The sequence below is a fragment of the Bacillus rossius genome, chromosome 5 (assembly GCF_032445375.1).
Source record: "Bacillus rossius redtenbacheri isolate Brsri chromosome 5, Brsri_v3, whole genome shotgun sequence".
NCBI classification, from domain to species: domain Eukaryota; kingdom Metazoa; phylum Arthropoda; class Insecta; order Phasmatodea; family Bacillidae; genus Bacillus; species Bacillus rossius.
This window is the reverse complement of record NC_086333.1, coordinates 13,962,141-13,982,801: the sequence shown is the minus strand read 5'-3', so window position 1 is coordinate 13,982,801 and position 20,661 is coordinate 13,962,141. Positions and strand designations below refer to the sequence as shown.

General features: G+C 43.9%; 1 protein-coding gene across 4 annotated transcripts in view; it reads left to right on the top strand.

Moving 5' to 3' along the window:
- Positions 1 to 20,120, top strand: part of LOC134532336 (katanin p60 ATPase-containing subunit A-like 2) — a 64,471-nt gene extending 44,351 nt beyond the window's left edge. For 2 of the 4 annotated variants that reach the window (XM_063368758.1, XM_063368760.1), the window contains exon 4: positions 19,607 to 20,120. In XM_063368758.1, coding sequence (XP_063224828.1) covers positions 19,607 to 19,970 — 364 coding nt within the window. In that variant the 3' untranslated portion in view covers positions 19,971 to 20,120. Of the gene's footprint in view, positions 1 to 19,602 lie in introns of all 4 variants that reach the window. The other 2 variants (XM_063368761.1, XM_063368757.1) reach the window with 2 other exon arrangements.
- Positions 20,121 to 20,661: the final 541 nt, after the last annotated feature.

The window sequence follows — 20,661 nt, the reverse complement described above, 5'->3', positions numbered from 1 at the left end:
TAAGCTTCTATGCCACATGTCATAAACAATCTGAGAGTTTAAATTGAAATTCAAACATTAAATAAATAAAAAAAAACATCAATAATAACAAATTTTTAATTTGAAATAGTACATGATCTAACTAGTTATGTTTCTCACTAACAGATTTCGCGACATGCTGATGTAAGCTATGAATTTTTTATTTATTATTTGTAATAAAGTATACAATATATATTAAGTACCTATGTAATTCTGGTCAATCATATTCAAAATAAATTTCTCATCTGGCAACATATACAGTTTGTAGCCTGGCTACACATGTAACCAATAGCTCCATCTGGCTACAAACATAGCATTTTAGCCAATTTGGCTATAAATTTAGCCTTGTAGTCAATTTGGCTAAAAACGTAGACAATTGCTCTATCATGCTAAAATTGTAGCCTTACAAATGTTGTATGCAGCCTGGCTACAAATGTAGTATGCAGCCTGGCTACAAATAATCAAATTTAGCCAATTTCACATTCCTTACCTTAAAATCCTATTTATATTTCAACTCTGGCATAAATTGAATGCCTATCCTACAGTGGGGCACTTGTATAAAAAAAATCAGTAAAAAACTGAGATTAACCATAATAATAAATCTTGCACCTAGGAACACACGCTGCCAGAATCATCATAATTTATTTGAATATAACATATTTTATTTGTATGAATTTTAATTTGACCAATCAGATTCAAACATTGTTACAACGAACTACATTAGGCTCTAACTGACTAACTGTATTTGGCTCCAACTAGCTGATATTATTTTGACTCCAATGACTTTAATACAGTGGTACTCTAATCTGATTTTTAACAGACAGGTATCACCATCAAATATGTGCATTGGTGTATTTAATGCACCTTATGACCTCAGATTTTAGAAACAATTTGGTTACCTAGGGGAAGATCAGTGTTTATCATTACAACTTATAGCATTTCAAACCATAGCAAAACTCGTCAGATAGGTACAAACCTGCACTCTGCCATCGTCTCGGCCACCATGACGTGTAAAAACTTCAAGAAAACTTCTTAAAAGGTTTGGCACTTGTGAACTTGTAACTTTTTGGGGCAGGTTACAAGATCTGGCACAAGCGGCCTTCCCTAAGTGCAAAATCTTATTAGAGTTTTTTTGCAAGGTTTTTAAATGTCATTGTGGCCCAGACAATCGCAGAGTCCAGTTTGGTGCCTATCTGACAAACTTGCGCCATTTTTTGAACTGCCTTAAGTTGTCTTGAGGCCCACTGATATCGCCCTAGAGAACAACTTTCATATCTGATTTCCTAAGGCACGTTGGATAAACCTATGCACATCATGATGGTGATATATATGTTTAAAAAACTGACGAGAGTACCCTGCATTGTAGTCATTGTAGTCAAATTTAATATTAGCTAGTTGAAGCAAAATTCCATTAGAGTCAGTTGGAGCCTAATGTAGTCTGTTGGACCAAGGTTTGAATCTGAATGAAATAACAAAAAAAATACATTTAACTGATATTATGTATTTATCGAAGTATTCCTCTGTATGATATGACCTCACCTCATGCGACAGTTAAAATATAAATTAAATTTTAAGTTTCGAACGGGAGAATTGGCTACATTTGTAGCCAAGCTACATGACTTTATTTATTAGGCTACAATTTTAGCTTCATAGAGCAATTGGCTACGTCTGTAGCTGAATTGGCTACAAGGCTACATTTGTAGCCCTATGAAGCAATTAGCTAACTTTGTAATCAGATGGAGCAATTAGTTAACTGTGTAGCCAGATGAAACAAAGTTTGATTGGTTAACCATTATTAAATACATTAAATATAGTTAACTTCATTACAAAAAATAATAATATTCTTTCAATCACGAAATATATTGATAAGTGGCAGAACTACTTAGACCATGTACTATTTCAAATTCCAGATTAACTCTCAGTGATGGGTATTTTTTCTCATTGAAGGTTTGCATTTTAAATTAAACTCTTGGTTGTTTCTGACATTTGACATTTATGTGGATACTGGATCGATGTTATCGAAAGGTCACCATTGTTTTTACTGCGGCCAGGATATTTCACTGAGAAAGAACGCCTATCTCCATGAGAGGAGTGGTTGTTTATTGGGTACGTTTAAAAAAACCATTTTGTAGCAAAACAGTGCCAGTCATAGTTTGGTTTGTAATACTACGGTATTTACAGGTTCACTGCAACTGTTATGATGTTCATTTGTTTTGTTTTGTTTCGTTTCCCGGACTATCGGCAGTGTTTTGTTTGGCGTGGTCACAAGCGTCAGCGGCCTCGGACGTTGCCATGACGACGCATCGAATCAACAACGCTCCGTCATGTTCGAAACAATAACATCATTGGTCGCTTAGAATAAAGACGCCTAGCATCGACGATTGGATTGGTTGGCGAGTGCCGACAATGCAAAATTTAAATATACAGAAAAAAGAGTGTAATTTGACGCCGGGAAGATGGAGTATTTCGGCGTTAATTACCGTGTGGAATTGGGCTGTTTGCAGCAGATTAGTGTCGCGTGTAGCTACGAAGTTGTAGCTAATCGCGAGAATTAATTATTTCTCCGTACGTCGGTAAATTAATGCAGCGCACGGGAACAACTTTAAGATGAAATATAAGGTTGAGAAGTTTCCTTGTAACACGATTCAGGTATGGCCGGCTGCATTAATATGTAGTGACGTTAACGCCGTATGTCGGTAATTACGTCCCAGTGAACATTATTAATATCTCTCACGTAATTATAAATTAACATGTCTTCAATAATTTTATTGTATATAAACGTTAATATCAACGAACTGTCACACTCAGTTCCAGTGGTCTTATGCTGGAATCACAATGCCCCGACGGCCCCGACACGACAGGCCCGACAAGTTCAACAGCCAATGAAATACAAGCTCGCCGTGACGTCAGCCCGACAAAATACGCACCCCGACGGCCCGCAAGGAATATATTCTATTTCTAATTTCTTCGTGTCGGGCTGCCCGACAGAAAAGAAAACGGCAACGAAAAGGAAGCAGTACAGAACTAAATTTCAAAAATATGTATCTACTTGGTCAATCTTTTTGCTGAAAAGTGAAATTTCGTTTTACGTGTGGGTGAATTAATTGAAAATTTTGTAGCTTGTCTTAGTCTGTTTGTATAAACATAAACGGATATCATCGTGTTTATGGTTTTAAGACGTTATTTTAGAATCCATCTTTTGACATTTTGTTTCTTTTTAATTCTTCGCACAACTAACATCAGGAGTATTTTTCTGTCCCTCACTGACATATCTTTATCTTGTTTCCTTGTAACTATAATAAACTTCTCTTTGTTTTACGAATCAACTTAACCTTACTTCGTATCGCAGACGACTAAATGTTTTTTTTTTTTGCACTTTCAATAATAAATAAAAGAGTCTACTTTGTTTTTAGGGCATTCTATAATGCATTTTAATTCAAGTATTTAGCTTGGCACGATTTGCCGAAGGCCAAATTTGATAATCGTCGGGTTATTTTTGTCGTGGTATTGTGACCCTACGCTTTTAAATCTGTCGTGCTGAGATGCTGCACGACAGTTTGTCGGACCCGTCGGGGCATTGTGATTCCAGCTTTAGGAGTCAGGGTTTCGTGCCTGACTGGCTGGAGGCAAATAATAAACCAAATTAAATAGACATTCGAAAATGGATGGACTTTAATATACATGTGCCCATCGTAACGGAACCGAGGTTTGGAAATATTTGTTTGGTTTTGTTCTATTCGAGAGAGCTGTTACTAAGGTCATGTTGTTACCCTTGTCAATCATTCATTATAAAATAAATATTTTTTTATGTTATGACTAACTACCATATTGTGTTTCTATTAATGATCACTAGGTTATGTTAACCATAATACAAGGCGCCCGATTCCATTTATTAATTGTGTTTATTATTATTATTATATATTTTTTTATTGAATGCTTATGATAGTTTACAGAGAACACTTTGGCTCACAAAAGTGGCTCTTAGTTTACAGGTCGAAGAAATATATTTAAATCATTATAATATATGCAAAAGCAAGCTTCTTATAATAATGTGTTAAGAGTCTGCAAAATCAATAAAGTGGAATGGAGGTTATATTATACGAAAATTATGCTTTCGAAGAGTGTAAAATATGCTGATTTTAAAACTGTAACTCAGATCACATAAATGATTTTGAATTGAAAAATAATGAAGAACGTAGTATTCTCATAGGGAATGAAAAAAAAATTACATAAAAATCTAGTCGCTTCCGCGGAATTGAGATTAATATAGAAGCAACTGAAGCTGACAAGAACGAAGGCTTTGTTGAAGCTCTGGGACCAAAATAGTATAAACATTTTGATCAAATAAATGTAAATAATAGTGCTGATAGTTGACAAGATAATGATGATGTACTTAAGCAATTATTTAGATACATAAATGAACTTGAGAACAATAGAGAGCCCTGTAAAGCAGACAAGTAAATATTGTGATGAGGATATGAGACCGAAAGTTTGGAAACACTGTAATAAAATATATGTATATTAAAGTGCTTATAGGTATGATGATTATGATGGCTATGATGTTAATGATTGCGGTGATGATAGTGAGGAAGATGATAATGAATATGATTATGAAGATAGTGGTAATATTGATTACTACACTAATACTAGGTAAACAGACTCTAGAGAATTAACAAACAATTATGAGAGCATTGAAAATGATTGCTTACAAATCTTGTTAAGATCCAAACATAATGGTTGACAGGTTAGGAGTTCTGCTTAATTCGCTAAGTTCTGAAGATTGGTTTGTCCCCAAAGAAACATGGAAACATTTTTGATGAATTAATATAAGCAGTATTTATATGATTTATAAAATAAAGAATATACAATATTGTATATCAGATGTATATTTGTTTAAAATCACTAATAAAATATATTAAGATGAAACAGTCTTGTTTTTTTTAACATTTCTACATAACTACCAAAATATAGTTTTTGGTGTCTTACATTGTATGACCTAAGTTAAAACAGTACCTAGCATAACTAGTACTTCCGAGTGAAAGTATATATTTATAGATTAAAAATTGTAGTTTACAATTTGCTAGGCATTGAATGTTTTTTATCCCTGCTTGTAATTGATGTGAATTAATGAGTGTATGAATTTTAGGATTTCATTAACTATGAGCTTTAAAATAATAGATTTATTGATATTCATATGTGATCTTCTCCGTTTTTGAGCAATGATAGAGTTCTTGAACAAGCCAAAAAAATTTGTATTTTACTATACATTTTTTTTTTGTTTTTAATTTTAATTATTTTCATTATTTTTTCTTTTTATATCTAATTTTCTGATATTAAGGAAAACGTGATTTAGTTTTCTCAGTGTGCTTCAGATTATTTCTGACAATATTTTGATGGTTTTATCAGTGTACTTCCTGATTATTTCTGACAATAGTCTGATGGTTTTCTCCATGTGATCCTGGTTATTCCTGTGATTTCTCCTAGTGATTCTGGTCATTCCTGTGGTTTCTCCACGTGCTTCTGGTTATTTCTGAGGAATCTATCTCTGCATGAAAAAATTTTTACTTAATGAGGCATGCAATTTTATTTATGAGTTACATTTATATTATGAATTTCAGTCACCAAATTACCTAACTATAAATATTTTTTAACAGTTGGAATTCAAACAAAAAACATCCATTACTGAGTCAAATAATATGATCTGAGACATCTGAGAAGTTCTATCATGAAGGACGAACTTCCTTCTCCTTGGTTTCTAGCGAAGCCTGCCTTCTTTTGCGATCCTTAATGAGCATCCCGCATCCCACATAAAATAATTAAATAATAGTTACTTACATGAAACACTTCGCGCCATTTGTTGTTGAAAAACAGAACTATTTGCAACAGGTTTCTTGAATGAGATAAATAACTCACGCTGATGAAAAATTAAAAATTTCTATTTAAGTAATTCCTTTAATTGAAAACGCTCAATTTTTATCTGTCATTGATCGCAGAAGTTAACATGTATACTCGTTCGTTGTCTGTAGCTGTATCAAAACGATCTAGCTGTAGATACTGCACCAAAATAGAAAAAAATGCTAAACGACATGAGAGAAGCGAGTGTATTTCGGGTCCTTGCCAAAAACCATTTAGATGCAGTCAGTGTCAAAAATCCTTTGGTAGAAGATATTTCTTGAATAGGCATTGCAAGACCTGTACAACTAAGCTAACTAAAGATAACGAAGACTTGGCTACAACACCGAGGAAGAGGAACGAAGATAAATTATTAAACGACTATAATGATTACGAATAATGTGAAAATGCTTTTGCTAAAAAATACTATCATAGATCACGATGATAATTTAAAAATTAAAACTAACGAAGAAAGTAGTATCTTCATGAAAAATGAAAAAAAAAATATTTACACCAAATTATAATCGTCTCCATGAAAATGCGAACAACGGAGAACTACCTGAAGCTGACAAAAACGAAGACTGTAATGAAACATCTGAAGCTGACATGATTGAAGACTATGATGACACTTCTGAAGCTGACATGATCGAGGACTGTGATGACGTACCTGAAGCTCACAAGTTTGAAGACAATGATGAAGCAATGAGACCAAAACATTGGAAACGTGGTGTTGAAATAAATTAATCTGACTAAGATTGTGATGATAACTGGATCTTTGACGAAAGTAACGGAAAAATCTAGAGATCTTAATAATAATTATTATAAACATGCAAAGAAGATGACAGCAGAAGAGATTAATTACGGATCATGGGAAGATCCTAACATATTGGTTGACAGGTTCAGACTTTTATATGCTTCACTTTGTGCAGCACATCAAAGAAGTACCTATCCAACATACTCAAAAAACTGAGGGAAGCTGGCAACATTCAATAATGACTTGTATTACTTGCATGTGTATAAAATTGAAAAAATATATACAGTATTGGATATCAAAAATGATCGTTTCATTTCTCAAAATCTGATTTCTATCTAATGCCGAGTTTTCGTAATACAATTGACGTCCCTCGGCTTCTGGTCCCCGTTTTCCCGTTGAAATAAATGTCCTGTTATGCCCGTACTGCCCTCGTCGGAGAGGTGTGGGTCCAGGCCAACGTGGCCGGGACCAGGAAAGGCGGGACCTGGAGGGAGAGTGAAGTGATTGCGAGGAATGTTGGTAGGTTGTCGCAAGCAGAACACGGCATTAACGAATTTCACGAGCCGTCTTTTATTAACGCTTATAAAGTCCTGCCGCAGCCTGGCGGAACCGTCGCGGAACAAGTGCCCTACCACGGCGACACGGACTCCCTGATGACGGGGCGGTTCTCAAATACGTTTCGGCGCGAATCGTAAAGTTTATTAATGCTAGGCTGACCCAGTGAGAGAGGGCCCGAAGACGGAGCGCTGTACATATGCGGCCCGTTACGTAATGTTCCGTGGACGGCGAAAAGTTCAGAGACTCGTAGCACCACGTTCGCGTTGTAGAAACTGCCCGCTAGACACGTCTCCCGATGACTCGTAAGTTAACAATGCTAAGCTGATTCGCGGTGGCAGCTCAGCTGCCGTGACCGACTGCGGACTGAGCGAACGTTCAATCCCGAGCGCAACGTGCGCGGCTCGCGGAGCAACGAACACGTCTGTCTCCGCTCGAGACCAGGACGCGACTGCCTCTCCCCGCTCGCCCGCGGGCCGGCGCCCGCGGGTGGCGGGGAGGGAGGGGAAAATCGGCCGGCGTGGGAGAGAGCTCCGTCCCGCGGCGCGCCAGGCTGCGATTACATACTACGGCGAAACCCTTCAGAAAGTTATTGAATTATTTACAAAGACATACACGAGACATTAATGAATAAATAAGTTATTTACATTTAAGACCCTTGATCGTTTGCAAATATATATACACAGACATAACCCTCACTGGCATGCTAGGGCGCACGCGGGTGCGTCCCTGGCCGTCGCACTCCACTGGGGACACACAGGGAGGACGTTGACGAGGCATAACGGCCTGAGGGAGCCGAGGAGACACTTGGGTCGACGTCAAATGCCCCCCCTCCGACGAGGCCGTTATGTCCGTCAACGCCTCTCATTTATTAAATGGACATGAAGCACCAGGCCGTGGCACTGGAGAACTGACCTGCTGAGTCCGGGACCCTCGTGACAGATGGAAGGGGCGTGGCACCTTTCGCGTCGCGCGCGGCAGTGGGCGGCGGCGTCGCGTCAAACGTGCCCACGTGATGGTCCGAAGGGGCGTGGCACCTTTTGCGTCGCGCGCGGCAGCAAGCGGCGGCGTCGCGTCAAAGGCGGCCCGCATGACAGTCCGAAGGGGCGTGGCACCTTCCGCGTCGCACGCGGCAGCTGGCGGCGGCGTCGCGTCAAAGGTAGCCCCCGTGACAGTCCGAGGGGGTGTGGCACCTTTCGCGTCGCCCGCAGCAGCTGGCGGCGGCGTCGCGTCAAAGGCGGCCCACGTGACAGGTGGAAGGGGCGTGGCACCTTTCGCGTCGCCCGCAGCAACAGGCGGCGGCGTCGCGTCAAAGGTGGCCCACGTGACAGTCCGAAGGGGCGTGGCACCTTTCGCGTCGCGCGCGGCAGTGGGCGGCGGCGTCGCGTCAAAGGTGGCACACTTGACACTTCGAGGGGGCGTGGCACCTTTCGCGTCGCCCGCAGCATCAGGCGGCGGCGTCGCGTCAAAGGTGGCACACTTGACAGTCCGAGGGGGCGTGGCACCTTTCTCGTCGTCTGCAGCAACAGGCGGCGGCGTCGCGTCAAAGGTGGCACACTTGACAGTCCGAGGGGGCGTGGCACCTTTCGCGTCGCCCGCAGCATCAGGCGGCGGCGTCGCGTCAAAGGTGGCACACTTGACAGTCCGAGGGGGCGTGGCACCTTTCGCGTCGCCCGCAGCAGCTGGCGGCGGCGTCGCGTCAAAGGTGGCCCACGTGACAGTCCGAGGGGGCGTGGCACCTTTCGCGTCGCCCGCAGCAACAGGCGGCGGCGTCGCGTCAAAGGTGGCACACTTGACACTCCGAGGGGGCGTGGCACCTTTCGCGTCGCCCGCAGCATCAGGCGGCGGCGTCGCGTCAAAGGTGGCACACTTGACAGTCCGAGGGGGCGTGGCACCTTTCGCGTCGTCCGCAGCAACAGGCGGCGGCGTCGCGTCAAAGGTGGCACACTTGACAGTCCGAGGGGGCGTGGCACCTTTCGCGTCGCCCGCAGCATCAGGCGGCAGCGTCGCGTCAAAGGTGGCACACTTGACAGTCCGAGGGGGCGTGGCACCTTTCGCGTCGCCCGCAGTAACAGGCGGCGGCGTCGCGTCAAAGGTGGCACACTTGACAGTCCGAGGATGCGTGGAACCTTCCGCGTCGCACGCGGCAGTTGGCGGCGTCGTCGCGTCAAAGGCGGCCCACGTGATAGTCCGAAAGGGGCGTGGCACCTTTCGCGTCGCCCGCAGCAACAGGCGGCGGCGTCGCGTCAAAGGTGGCACACTTGTAACTTCGAGGGGGCGTGGCACCTTTCGCGTCGCCCGCAGCATCAGGCGGCGGCGTCGCGTCAAAGGTGGCACACTTGTAACTTCGAGGGGGCGTGGCACCTTTCGCGTCGCCCGCAGCATCAGGCGGCGGCGTCGCGTCAAAGGTGGCACACTTGACAGTCCGAGGGGGCGTGGCACCTTTCGCGTCGTCCGCAGCAACAGGCGGCGGCGTCGCGTCAAAGGTGGCACACTTGACAGTCCGAGGATGCGTGGCACCTTCCGCGTCGCACGCGGCAGTTGGCGGCGGCGTCGCGTCAAAGGCGGCCCACGTGACAGTCCAGAGGGGCGTGGCACCATTCGCGTCGCGCGCAGCAGCTGGCGGCGGCGTCGCGTCAAAGGCGGCCCACGTGACAGGTGGTGGGGGCGTGGCACCTTTCGCGGCGCGCGCGGCAACAGGCGGCGGCGTCGCGTCAAAGGCGGCCCGCTTGACAGTCCGAGGGGGCGTGGCACCTTTCGCGTCGCGCGCGGCAACTGGCGGCGGCGTCGCGTCAAAGGTGGCCCACGTGCCAGTCCGAAGGGGCGTGGCACCTTTCGCGTCGCCCGCAGCAACAGGCGGCGGCGTCGCGTCAAAGGTGGCCCACTTGATAGTCCGAAGGGGCGTGGCACCTTTCGCGTCGCGCGCGGCAGCAGGCGGCGGCGTCGCGTCAAAGGCGGCCCACGTGATAGTCCGAAGGGGCGTGGCACCTTCCGCGTCGCACGCGGCAGATGGCGGCGGCGTCGCGTCAAAGGTGGCCCACATGACGGTCCGAAGGGGCTTGGCACCTTTCGCGTCGCGCGCGGCAGATGGCGGCGGCGTCGCGTCAAAGGTGGCCCACGTGACAGTGGTCGCGGCACGCCCTTGTGTTTGCAGAACGGTTGTGTCAGCACAGCCGGTTCGCACCGCGTAGGCTCCTCGTGAGCCCCTACGGCAGTTGGGGGCGGCGGCGTCAGGGGCGGCGTGTCTGAGTCGGCCTGCCGTATCCACCCGGACGTCGCGTGCCAGTCGTACCACAGGGGCTGGACGGGCGCGGCTTCCTCCGTCTTCAGCGATGTCCTGCTCGGCGTCTCCACCCCATAGGGCGGGGGCTGTGTTGGAGGCGGTGTCGGAGGCAGCGTCGGCGGCGGTGTCGTGGGCAGCGTCGGCGGCGGCGGCGGTGTCGTGGGCAGCGTCGGCGGCGGCGTCGGTTGCAGTGGCGTTGGGAGTATCGCCGACTCCTGCAGCGTGATGGTGCCCGCCCAGTGTGACCACTCGACCTTCGCGGTCGAGACACTTGCGGCACCACCCACGCCCAGTTTCGCTCGGCACTGGTCACACGTAAAGCAGGACGTCCATTCCTCTTCTCGCGCGACCAGTTGTGAACACTCCCTGTGCCACAGATTCCCGCACGTCCCGCAGATCCGCCCATCCGCTGTCCCGCCGGGGCACGAGTCCGCACCGCACATTGTCCTACCATACGCCCGGTACTCAAAGCAGAAACCGCACTCGTAATCTGCGAAGTGCTCGCAGCACTCGCCGGGCTCCGGAAAGTCTGTTTCCGCCCATGTCTCGTACGCTTCCTGGAAGTCGTCCATGTTTATCGGGAGTGTCTCTGTTCGGTAATTCAGTCCGTGTCTTCCTCTCGCGGCGTTATCTTGAACCGAAGATCCCTGCTGCGTCGCGATCTCAGGTTCGTGGCGCTCCCACGACACGTTATCTGTCGCGCCACCAATCCCTGTCGCGTCGCCCGCCGTCTCCGGTTCACACCGCTCCCACGTCGCGTTATCTTACGCCGAACGTCTCGAGTTCGCGTCGCTCTCACGCCACGGTATCTCTCGCCGAAACGTCTCGTGTTCGCGCCGTTCCCGCGCTGCGTTATCTCCCGCCGGCGCGCCGGCGCGCCGTCTCGAGTTCGCGCCGCTCCCACGCCGCGCGGTCGCACCTGCTTCCGTCCTGTCCTGCATCTGCGCGCTTGCGTGCGCTTGCGTGCGCTTGCGTATGCTTACGGCCCCACGTTGGGCGCCAAATGACGTCCCTCGGCTTCTGGTCCCCGTTTTCCCGTTGAAATAAATGTCCTGTTATGCCCGTACTGCCCTCGTCGGAGAGGTGTGGGTCCAGGCCAACGTGGCCGGGACCAGGAAAGGCGGGACCTGGAGGGAGAGTGAAGTGATTGCGAGGAATGTTGGTAGGTTGTCGCAAGCAGAACACGGCATTAACGAATTTCACGAGCCGTCTTTTATTAACGCTTATAAAGTCCTGCCGCAGCCTGGCGGAACCGTCGCGGAACAAGTGCCCTACCACGGCGACACGGACTCCCTGATGACGGGGCGGTTCTCAAATACGTTTCGGCGCGAATCGTAAAGTTTATTAATGCTAGGCTGACCCAGTGAGAGAGGGCCCGAAGACGGAGCGCTGTACATATGCGGCCCGTTACGTAATGTTCCGTGGACGGCGAAAAGTTCAGAGACTCGTAGCACCACGTTCGCGTTGTAGAAACTGCCCGCTAGACACGTCTCCCGATGACTCGTAAGTTAACAATGCTAAGCTGATTCGCGGTGGCAGCTCAGCTGCCGTGACCGACTGCGGACTGAGCGAACGTTCAATCCCGAGCGCAACGTGCGCGGCTCGCGGAGCAACGAACACGTCTGTCTCCGCTCGAGACCAGGACGCGACTGCCTCTCCCCGCTCGCCCGCGGGCCGGCGCCCGCGGCTGGCGGGGAGGGAGGGGAAAATCGGCCGGCATGGGAGAGAGCTCCGTCCCGCGGCGCGCCAGGCTGCGATTACATACTACGGCGAAACCCTTCAGAAAGTTATTGAATTATTTACAAAGACATACACGAGACATTAATGAATAAATAAGTTATTTACATTTAAGACCCTTGATCGTTTGCAAATATATATACACAGACATAACCCTCACTGGCATGCTAGGGCGCACGCGGGTGCGTCCCTGGCCGTCGCACTCCACTGGGGACACACAGGGAGGACGTTGACGAGGCATAACGGCCTGAGGGAGCCGAGGAGACACTTGGGTCGACGTCAAAATAATTGTATTGTTTCTAACATAAATATGTAAAAATCATCACTATTGTAAGCCAAAAATGGAGAGTAATAATAGTCATACCATAAATCAGGCTAAGTTCGATCAAAAATTTTTTATTGAAATCATTTGGAGCTCAATGTAGATGGAGCAGTTGCGGCAGTTGGAGTAATTGGAGCTGTTGGAACTTTGGAGCAATTGGGGCAGTTGGAACATTGGAGCACTTGGGGCATTAGAGCCTTTGGAGCATTGTAGCAGTTAGAGCTGTTGGATCATTTAGAGCTTTGACGCACTTGGAGCTGTTGTCCAATTGGAACAATTGGAGTATTGAAGCTCTTGGAGAAATTGAAGCATTAGAGCATTGACCTTAGAGTCAATGCCTGTTGGAGCCAAAGACAGTTGGAGCTTAAGATTGATGGATCCAAAGACATTTGTACGTTTCTTAACGACATCAGGCCGAACATTATAAATCAGCTTACTGATGAAGAAACTACATGTGGACCTTTGAACTATAACTTGTGGTTGGACTGAGTATATTGCAAACCATATTCGTTTAAAGACAAAGTGAAGAAGTGTGCATTCAAGACAGTGAATACTCCCATTTACAATTCCAGTGATGTGAAGCAGTATGTTGAAAAAAATATCTAGAAACTCTGTCGGGAAGAAAAAGTCTATGTAGGCAAAGGATCTGGTTGGTCTCTGTCTTCAGTAAACCGATTGGAGCTATGAATTAGTCAGTTCAAGCCTCTGCAGAACTAAATTTTTATAAGATTGCTATTTTTAGCAATTGTTCCTGTAGCAGAATATAAACTATGTAATACAATTTAAGTTTGTAAAAGAACTTGCGGTGTTTTATTTTTCGAACCTGTCACTTTTGTGGTATTTTTAATTAAATTATTTGTTTGCATTGACCAAGAATTGAACAATGGAAAGGAATCAGTCTATTTAATCATTATATTATTGAGTGATATTTTGATGAATTTTGGAATTTTTCCTAAGTTTTAGGTTAATTATTATGAATTTTCATGATGGCGGTCATAACTGCTTGCTGAAGGTATTTTGGCAAGGAAACTAAACTGTTTTTAAGACTTACCACCACTTTTATTGAAATTAATATTTTTTAGATAAAATTAATTTTTTTCGCATACCCAGGGATCGAACCAAGGACATGAATTGATCGAATCAATGAGTATATTAATTGCAGATTTTTTTAATTAATTTAGAAAATTTTCCCGAATTTCTAGCTGAATAATTACACATATCCCAGATGGCACCCAAACTTCAAGATGGCAGGCGCCTCAGTAATAATAATAAATGAATACTGGACTCTAGTCGACAAAAATTAAACTAACGTGGTGGTAGCGTACTCCAGCAGATGAGAACAAGATGGCTGCCTCCAGCATATGAAAACAATATGTCGCACATGACATTATACTACTACCTTGGCATTAGTGGTGGGAGGTCAGTCGGTCAGTGGCTTCCGTGGAGAAAGGATCCATCGAGATTTTTTATTTTTGACCTCACCAGGTTCGAACCAATGAATAAGTGTGTCTTTTAAAAAAATATTTCGTTAAATTTTTTTAAATTAAATTTTTTATGAATTTTAAAAATTTTCTCGATTTACTAACATAACAATTACGGAATTTCAAGATAGTGTACATGACGTCATACTAGCTGGTGATATATATACCTTGGCATTAGTGATGGGAGTTCAGTCGGTAAGTGGCTTCTGTGGAGGAAGTATCTATCGTCATTTTTTATTATTTTTGACCTCACCGGTTTTGAACTGACGTAAGTACGTGTTCTAAATAATAATTTATTACAATTTGATTAAGTAATTAGTTAAGAATTTTAAAATATTCCCCTATTTTCAAGCATAAAAATTACTGATTTTGAAGATGGCAACCATAGCGATAATTGCAATGTTCTAAATCCAAGATGACAGGCGTAACAAAAAATGCAATGTTTCTAGAATCCAAGATGGCGATCGTAACGATATGTGCAACAATGTTTTTAAATATTTGTATTAAATTTCGATTAATTAATTTTTCTATAACTTTCAGAATTTTTTTCATTAAACTCGGATGATAATTACAGATTTTCTAGATGGTAGCCATAACTAAAATTGCAACGGTGATATCATAATCCAAGATGTACAGCCTTAACGGAGGCTGTAGATATAAATTCTTAAGCCTTAATTTGGACTTTTCAAGCCGCTGGCATTTTTGAGGTCTTAGATGGGAATTTGTCCCTCAAAACGGGAATTTTTCCCTCGAAAACAGGACATTTTTATGAATTTTGAGTCACTTTGCGTCATTTTTGAAGAATTTTGAGAAAATTTGACACCAAAAATGGCCATCGTGACATCACGAATCCATGAGAGCAGTCGGCACCACCACCACACTTGAAACCCAGGGCCAGGAGCCCCTTTTCTACACTACTTGTAAAAATTATTTATTCCGAATTTTGTATTGATTTGTTGTATATTAAAAATGGCACACTGGTTGCTCAACTAGGGAACTTATTTAATAAAAACCATTGCCATATGGTGCATTTATATTACACAGGATCAATTTTGCTGTGTTGTAGTTGGGCTCACTTGTTTCAGCCATTAAATATTAAAATGTTCATGCATGCTTGTAACTATTACATGGTATAATATGCAATGTGGTTTACAATTTAACATACAATTTGTACTATAATGCTTACAGTATATATTGTACCAAGTACTCTATAATTGTATATATTTGCATAATGTATACCAAATGTGTTTAAGATATTATATGATCGAGTTTGAATGTTTACTAGCTACGCACACAAATCAAGTGATTTCCAATTCATTAGATTATGTAAAAGCATTTACTCCAATCTTGCACTAGTATTTCCATTTTCAAACTCCCATAATTATTCTTCCCCATGACTGCAGAGCAAAGGTCAGATGCAGTCTGATATTAATGCTTATGTCCAATTATGACCGATAGTTTATGTACCCATAGTATTGTAACTCATGACCTTAGAGTGCAGGTTCTAACTTTTCAGAGGTTGAATGCATGTGTCCACTAACGAGAGTTTAGGTTGGTACATTACTAAAATCGCATGTCTGTAAGTATTTTGAGGACCACCTATAGTTTATTATAACCCTTTGTTTTGGAAGTTTGTTATATTTTTGAATTGCTGTATATGGTACATAGAATAATAATATTATAGAAACATGTGTTAATTACTTGTCGGGAAAAATTAATTAGTGCACATGAGCAATACCAGTACAGGGCTGTGGACCTATTTTAAAGTTATAACACATTGCAAAATTTAATGTTCGAAATAAAATACAATTTGTAGCTCACCAGAAAATATCAGAGATTATTTCAGCACCTTTATAGGAAAAAATTATTAATTTATTGGCACTGTGCCGGAAATTAGGCATTTCGTCACTTTTTTTTCTATAATTTTACATAATTTTAAATTATTTTTTGAAATTTTATTTGCTTTATAATTTGGTTTCTAAAGGATGATTTACTCTTGGTTAGGCTGGTGTACTCCCCTAAGTTAAACTTTGTGCCAGTAGTCTGAAGCACCTTTCCCAGAGAACTATAGATTATTTTCCAGATCTAATACTTTGCTGGCAGCCAGTTTAAAATTTCCCTCGCTTACAGGCACGTCCCAGGCCTGTAACGTTACTTCACTTCATGACTAAAACTGCCTACAGCAGCTCTGGACGAGCTGTTACCATTTCTCAGAGGCGAGCTGACCATAGCCTTTACTGTCACGAATACGTATTAGGTACCCCCCTCGAAAAGCACGTCATGGACGCTCGTTCTCAGCGTCGTTGCACTTTTCTCCACCCCCCCACCCCCCTCTTACAGTTTTAAGAATTCGTCTAATATCAATGACCGGTCAGAAACCCCAGCAGACAGCGACCGTCTCGAAGGACGCCTTGCATAAAAAATTTGTGTGCCAAGATGGACCGCACACTATATCTAGCGGCAAACTCGCCAACCGCCCAGCCAACTTACCCTGTAGGCCGCCAGAGTGTAGCTCCTGACTGCCCATTTAACCCTTGGTTTAAGCAGACGCCTTGGGCGAGTCGTTTCTTTTTTATTTCAGACACCTCTCAACAGGTAGCGCTAAAGTCAGCCAGTGCTACCAACTTCGAGACATCAGTCAGAGTTTTTTTATGACGCCCACTCGGGGAACTTCGGGACCTTTCGGTCCGGACTCCCAGCCCCCTCCCCTCCACTTTTGATTCAAGTTTTACTTTTAATTACGAGACGCGGTTCTCCACGGGTCACTTCGCGTCGCGACTGCAGACGGACTATTTTGCGATTATCGGCGAGTCGACGAGACACTGCAAGACTTCCATCCGGCCGCAACCGACTATGTAGTCGCCTAAATAAGGGATGCTATCCCTATAATCTTTTTCAAGTAGTATTGTCCGTCTGCATAGTGCAAAGTGTAATAGTTATTTTTATTTTAAATTTATTTCTTTTGAAATGAAGAAATCAACCGCGCCCAGCCGCGTAATCGCGGGATCCAGTTTCTGGCTGGCGACGCATCGGTAAACAGAAGCCAACTCCCCTGTCTGGTGAGTGACGATCCGCGACATTTTCTGCCCCGTATACTGTCTGTGTTCAAGTTCTGATCAGTTTTGATTCGGACTGTTCCAGACAGGGTCCGAGAGCCGGACACCGAATTGGCAGTTTCATCTCCCTTCCACAACAGTACACAAGCGCCCTGGCATCATGTACCCGCGTGATCTCCGGGAAACGAAGCCCCGACCTCCGGTGCTTCTGTATCTTTTGACCCTTTTCTGAACTTTCTTTAAATTACGTCGTCAGATGCAGTTAATTATATAAACATAATTTATGGACTTTAAGTACATACCTCAACTGGGATGGTTTAAATTTTTTATTTGTTTATGTATTTTTAGTAAATGAAACTTTTGATAATTCCATGTACGGCTGGCCAATATTTTTTTGAATATACCTGAGAGCTGTTTAAGAATGTAATTATTATTGTACATTAATATTTTCTTGTATATGTTATAAGTTTCCTCAGTATGGAGTAATTATATTTCAGACATAACCACACCTTGTTTTTGTTCATTTCTAATAAACTGGTGAAACCTAAAGATCCACCCAGCAAAACAAAAATGCTAATCAGACCGTGGTTTGCTGCTACAAAAATAATAGCAGTTAGCATGGTAAGAACCTTGCTACAGCCCTTAAAAAAGAAAGATAAATACAATAAGTATTTTTTTTTACTTTTTTTCTTAAAAACGTTATTACATATCTCAAAACTATAACATTTGCGCCACTGGGTTCTCGTTCGATGCGATGCTGAAGACTACCTAGGTGCAGTTCAAACTCGTTACTGATTTTAGGAGTATCGGTTTGTTGAAACTTGAATCCAGGGAGGTGCCTCAAATAATGCCTGCGTACCAAATAACGCCTGTGTGCCAGAGACTTACAATACAAGCAAACCATATACACTCCTGCAGTACCTGGATGCTAAACATGTAGATGGGTTGGGCATATCCTGTACGCTCCCGCACATCCAGTTTCAATGGGGCGCTGACACCTCCATTCACCTTTCTAGAGTTCCCGATGATGGCCTTATTCATGAAGGTTGTGGATTTCATTATTCCCAGCAGCACTTCATTCGACCCGCAGTGTCTTGCTCTTCCTTCCTGAACATCAATGCCCTAAAAATTCCACCTAACCCAACTCCTCACCACCCTGGAAGATAAGTCCCTTTACATTGTACACCATGTAAACATAAAACAGGCTTTTTTCTATGGACTGTGCACAACAAAGGCGCACAGAGTATTCCAGTTACAGCTATCTGCTTGGTTGAATACAGGCAAACATCAGACAGCGATTAATGACTTTGAGCGGGTTTGTTTTACCCTAGCTGTTTAATAAATCGTGCTTTGGGAAACTATGGGGAACCTTCACAAGTGGGAATACACGAGGCTTTGCGGTAATCAATCTGTCGAAGAGCCTCATGTATGATTTTCATAACAGCGTTATGAAACCAAAGTACCATGATATGCTGGAACTGCTTATGTGGATACTAACAGTTTTAGCGGTCATATTCAGACGGTCAACTTCTACCAAGATCTCCAGAAAAAAAAACAATCTTTTGCAATAATTCGACAGGAATTGCTAACTCCTTGGTCATGTACTGCACTTGACTGCAATGCGAAGGTCATTGTTTAGTTCAAGGACGAGTGTGGTGGGAGGCTCTTGATTGAATTAGTTGGGCTGCGTGCCTAACTGTATGCTCTGAAGTGTTATGGAGTAGTCGCCAAAAAAATAGCGATGGGGATCCAGAAGAGTGTCGCCTAGAACACCATCACATTTGACGACTATCTGAGGGCTCTTCGGCAGGAGCCGAGGCTGCACATCCACATGCCAGCATGATGTGTACTCGGCATGTACGAACAAGCTGGCGCTGGCGTGGACAGATTATAAATGCATCATCATGGACAATGGCATCTACATGCTGCCACATGGCTCTGCTGGCTAGTCACTACAACATAGTTTTTATATACAGTGATGTACTTCTTTGTGTACGTGATATTGTAACGTCTTTTTCTTCCGTCTTCTTTTGCTGTCATATTTTTGTTGTTTTGTAATTATAATGGTATGTTAGTTTCAGTGATGAATATATATATATATATATATTCCGTATATTTATTTATTGTAAATATATACTTTCCGTTTTTAACAATTCGCTTTTTTATTTAGACCTAAGGGCAGGGGTTAACAGACCTGGTTTGGCATTTGGGGCAATGTAATAAGATGGATGGTTTTTTTTTGTAACATACAAAAGAATGGCCATTTTCTTGAATTACTCTTCTGGTGCCATGTTTCTTGCCTAGTGCTAAGTCCGGATAAAACTGTGGAGGGGTAGCGAGGCAGTATGCTATTTTTTGCAGTATTTAAGGACTTGGTGTACATGCTACAACATGTCGCAGCTGCACGGTCGTCCAAAATGGTGGCCTCTCACAAGAGAAACTGCACGTAGCCTACTGGTAGCTGCATGAGGCTGCCACAGAAAAGAGTGTTCTGGTTGTGCGAGGCAGGAGGTTCGAGGCGACGGAGCTCGTGGACTTGCCGGGCCAGCAGGACAGGGAGCAGTGTCTGCGGCGGTGCCTGCCCGGCCGGGTGAGCGAGCAGCCACCAGTGTCGGCGGCGGTGGAGTACGGCGAGCTGGCGGCTCGCACAGCCGGCCTGTCGTGCTGCGACCTGCACGCCGCTTGCAAGAAGGTGATCCTGCAGCAGGTGTGCGCGGCGGCGCAGGTGTTGGAGCAGGGTGGCAGCCTGCAGCAGGTGCGGCCCTCGGTCATCACGACCCAGCAGGTCTGCGGGACCCTGCTCGGCACGAAGCCCTGTGATCCCAGCCTCGTCGCGCGCTACCATGCCTGGCAGGGCCACCTTCCCGGCTGAGGCACGCATCTTCTCGGCCGAAAACGACCTTCGCTTTCACTTTCTGATAGAAAAATATATTAGTATTGTTACATGTGGACGTGTTTTTACTGAAATAATTAACAATTATTTGTATATTTCTTTGAAAATATAAACAAAAATTATCTGAAATTTTTTGTAGTATGTAACAGTTAAAAATATTTCTATGTACAATAACAATTTAATTCGGCCCCGCACAAATATCTTTCCGGCACAATTCCTTTAACCATGATTATTCCGAAACTCTTTAATACTTGTAAATGTGCGTATAACATGTCATATAACTAGAAAGTCAGTAAAAATGTTAAGAGATATAGAATACAGTGAGCATTTGTAGTTATAGGCAAGGTTCAGAGTGTGGATTGAAATTGTCAGTTCGCCATCTTGGTATGTTATGTCATGGTGGCCATGTTGGATGACAGTGACCTTGATATTAGACAAACCATGGCCCATGTGTTCCACCATCTTGTATTCTGCCATCTTGGATTCGCCATTTTTATAACCTTTCACTATATATGAATATAATGCCACATCTGCCATATTGGAATCAGGTGCCCCACTCACAAAGGTTGCACTTTTTGGTTACAGTGACATTACCATAGAGTGACCCACTTCTGAATGTTACACTTTTCGTTAAGGTAGAACCTTCTGAATTTTAAATTACAAAGTCACA